Source organism: Coregonus lavaretus, assembly GCF_964263955.1.
Source record: "Coregonus lavaretus genome assembly, contig: HAP1_SCAFFOLD_2893, whole genome shotgun sequence".
Taxonomy (NCBI): domain Eukaryota; kingdom Metazoa; phylum Chordata; class Actinopteri; order Salmoniformes; family Salmonidae; genus Coregonus; species Coregonus lavaretus.
Window position 1 is genome coordinate 802 of NW_028162211.1, and position 4,199 is coordinate 5,000.

At 51.7% G+C, this 4,199-nt stretch overlaps 1 protein-coding gene across 1 annotated transcript in view; it reads right to left on the bottom strand.

The window, feature by feature from the left end:
• Positions 1-282: 282 nt before the first annotated feature.
• LOC311119459 (ribosomal protein S6 kinase alpha-6-like) overlaps positions 283-4,199 on the bottom strand; it is a gene marked incomplete at its 3' end in the record, with an annotated part of 55,850 nt that continues 51,933 nt past the window's right edge. The window contains exon 14 of the mRNA XM_084194147.1: positions 283-402. Within this exon, the coding sequence (XP_084050273.1) occupies positions 283-402 (120 nt within the window). The remainder of the gene's footprint in view (positions 403-4,199) is intronic.

Sequence of the window (4,199 nt, forward strand, 5' to 3'; positions counted from 1 at the left end):
CCATAACACAGTTAGTTACCTATATTAATGTGTATTATGATGTTACCTTGACAGTGTAGTCCATAACACAGGTAGTTACCTATATTAATGTGTATTATGATGTTACCTTGACAGTGTAGTCCATAACAGGTAGTTACCTATATTAATGTGTATTATGATATTACCTTGACAGTGTAGTCCATAATACAGTTAGTTACCTATATTAATGTGTATTATGATGTTACCTTGACAGTGTAGTCCATAACAGGTAGTTACCTATATTAATGTGTATTATGATGTTACCTTGACAGCGTAGTCCATTGCAGACACTCTGTGTACACAGCGTTTACAGATCGAATACGATCCAACTCCAATATCCTGAAGCTCATAAAGGTCTGAGAACTGGGCTGATCCACCATGCATCTACACACAGACAGAGAGAGAGACAGAGACAGAGAGAGCGAGAGAGAGAGAGAGAGAGACAGAGACAGAGAGAGAGAGAGAGAGAGAGAGAGAGAGAGAGACAGAGAGAGCGAGAGAGAGAGAGAGAGAGACAGAGACAGAGAGAGAGAGAGAGAGAGCGAGAGAGAGAGAGAGAGAGAGAGAGAGAGAGAGACAGAGAGAGAGAGAGAGAGAGAGAGAGAGCGAGAGAGAGAGAGAGAGAGAGAGAGAGAGAGAATTATAAATAAGAATTTGTTCTTAATTGACCTGTGTGGTCAAATAAAGGTTAAATATTTTTTTTTTTAAAGAGATCGAGAGAGAAGGAGGTAACAATGTAATACAACAAATCACAAGTTACCTACTATGGAATAATGTGTACCTACACTGTAATTACATTGTACCAATATCATGTCAAATGGAGTACTGTTATGTAGTAGGTAGTTTAGTGATAGCACACAGTTAGGAAACACTACCAGGATACACTTCTACACTCCATCCACCAGGTGGCAGCACCAACTGAGTCAAAGGCTGTGAGAGAGCAAATTAATTGAAACATTCAAGCGTGTGCAAGCGTACTAAAGGCACAATGTTGAGCTGTGGGTGGGTTGTACCTGGACTATAGTAGGATGCTGAAGAGAGGAGAGCTGTGGGTGGGTGTACCTGTACTATCGGTAGGATGCTGAGGAGAGGAGAGCTGTGGGTGGGTGTACCTGTACTATCGGTAGGATGCTGAGGAGAGGAGAGCTGTGGGTGGGTGTACCTGTACTATCGGTAGGATGCTGAGGAGAGGAGAGCTGTGGGTGGTGTACCTGTACTATCGGTAGGATGCTGAGGAGAGGAGAGCTGTGGGTGGGTGTACCTGTACTATCGGTAGGATGCTGAGTAGAGGGGAGCTGTGGTGGGTCTACCTGTACTATCGGTAGGATGCTGAGTAGAGGGAGCTGTGGGTGGGTGTACCTGTACTATCGGTAGGATGCTGAGTAGTGGGGAGCTGTGGGTGGGTGTACCTGTACTATCGGTAGGATGCTGAGTAGTGGGAGCTGTGGGTGGGTCTACCTGTACTATAGGTAGGATGCTGAGGAGAGGAGAGCTGTGGGTGGGTGTACCTGTACTATCGGTAGGATGCTGAGGAGAGGAGAGCTGTGGGTGGGTGTACCTGTACTATCGGTAGGATGCTGAGGAGAGGAGAGCTGTGGGTGGGTGTACCTGTACTATCGGTAGGATGCTGAGTAGAGGGGAGCTGTGGGTGGGTCTACCTGTACTATCGGTAGGATGCTGAGTAGAGGGGAGCTGTGGGTGGGTGTACCTGTACTATCGGTAGGATGCTGAGTAGAGGAGAGCTGTGGGTGGGTGTACCTGTACTATCGGTAGGATGCTGAGGAGAGGGGAGCTGTGGGTTGGTGTACCTGTACTATCGGTAGGATGCTGAGTAGTGGGGAGCTGTGGGTTGGTGTACCTGTACTATCGGTAGGATGCTGAGGAGAGGGGAGCTGTGGGTGGGTGTACCTGTACTATCGGTAGGATGCTGAGGAGAGGAGAGCTGTGGGTGGGTGTACCTGGACTATCGGTAGGATGCTGAGTAGAGGGGAGCTGTGGGTGGGTCTACCTGGACTATCGGTAGGATGCTGAGTAGTGGAGAGCTGTGGGTGGGTGTACCTGTACTATCGGTAGGATGCTGAGTAGAGGGGAGCTGTGGGTGGGTGTACCTGTACTATCGGTAGGATGCTGAGTAGTGGAGAGCTGTGGGTGGGTGTACCTGTACTATCGGTAGGATGCTGAGTAGAGGAGAGCTGTGGGTGGGTGTACCTGTACTATCGGTAGGATGCTGAGTAGTGGGGAGCTGTGGGTGGGTGTACCTGGACTATAGGTAGGATGCTGAGTAGAGGGGAGCTGTGGGTGGGTGTACCTGTACTATCGGTAGGATGCTGAGTAGAGGGGAGCTGTGGGTGGGTGTACCTGTACTATCGGTAGGATGCTGAGTAGAGGGGAGCTGTGGGTGGGTGTACCTGTACTATCGGTAGGATGCTGAGTAGAGGGGAGCTGTGGGTGGGTCTACCTGTACTATCGGTAGGATGCTGAGTAGAGGAGAGCTGTGGGTGGGTGTACCTGTACTATCGGTAGGATGCTGAGTAGTGGGGAGCTGTGGGTGGGTGTACCTGTACTATCGGTAGGATGCTGAGTAGAGGGGAGCTGTGGGTGGGTGTACCTGGACTATAGGTAGGATGCTGAGTAGAGGAGAGCTGTGGGTGGGTGTACCTGGACTATTGGTAGGATGCTGAGTAGAGGGGAGCTGTGGGTGGGTGTACCTGTACTATCGGTAGGATGCTGAGGAGAGGAGAGCTGTGGGTGGGTGTACATGGACTATCGGTAGGATGCTGAGTAGAGGGGAGCTGTGGGTGGGTCTACCTGTACTATCGGTAGGATGCTGAGGAGAGGAGAGCTGTGGGTGGGTGTACCTGTACTATCGGTAGGATGCTGAGTAGAGGGGAGCTGTGGGTGGGTGTACCTGTACTATCGGTAGGATGCTGAGTAGTGGGGAGCTGTGGGTGGGTGTACCTGTACTATCGGTAGGATGCTGAGTAGTGGGGAGCTGTGGGTGGGTCTACCTGTACTATAGGTAGGATGCTGAGGAGAGGAGAGCTGTGGGTGGGTGTACCTGTACTATCGGTAGGATGCTGAGGAGAGGAGAGCTGTGGGTGGGTGTACCTGTACTATCGGTAGGATGCTGAGGAGAGGAGAGCTGTGGGTGGGTGTACCTGTACTATCGGTAGGATGCTGAGTAGAGGGGAGCTGTGGGTGGGTCTACCTGTACTATCGGTAGGATGCTGAGTAGAGGGGAGCTGTGGGTGGGTGTACCTGTACTATCGGTAGGATGCTGAGTAGAGGAGAGCTGTGGGTGGGTGTACCTGTACTATCGGTAGGATGCTGAGGAGAGGGGAGCTGTGGGTTGGTGTACCTGTACTATCGGTAGGATGCTGAGTAGTGGGGAGCTGTGGGTTGGTGTACCTGTACTATCGGTAGGATGCTGAGGAGAGGGGAGCTGTGGGTGGGTGTACCTGTACTATCGGTAGGATGCTGAGGAGAGGAGAGCTGTGGGTGGGTGTACATGGACTATCGGTAGGATGCTGAGTAGAGGGGAGCTGTGGGTGGGTCTACCTGGACTATCGGTAGGATGCTGAGTAGTGGAGAGCTGTGGGTGGGTGTACCTGTACTATCGGTAGGATGCTGAGTAGAGGGGAGCTGTGGGTGGGTCTACCTGTACTATCGGTAGGATGCTGAGTAGAGGGGAGCTGTGGGTGGGTGTACCTGTACTATCGGTAGGATGCTGAGTAGTGGAGAGCTGTGGGTGGGTGTACCTGTACTATCGGTAGGATGCTGAGTAGAGGAGAGCTGTGGGTGGGTGTACCTGTACTATCGGTAGGTTGCTGAGGAGAGGAGAGCTGTGGGTGGGTCTACCTGTACTATCGGTAGGATGCTGAGGAGAGGAGAGCTGTGGGTGGGTGTACCTGTACTATCGGTAGGATGCTGAGTAGTGGAGAGCTGTGGGTGGGTGTACCTGTACTATCGGTAGGATGCTGAGTAGAGGGGAGCTGTGGGTGGGTGTACCTGTACTATCGGTAGGATGCTGAGTAGAGGGGAGCTGTGGGTGGGTCTACCTGTACTATCGGTAGGATGCTGAGTAGAGGAGAGCTGTGGGTGGGTGTACCTGTACTATCGGTAGGATGCTGAGTAGTGGGGAGCTGTGGGTGGGTGTACCTGGACTATAGGTAGGATGCTGA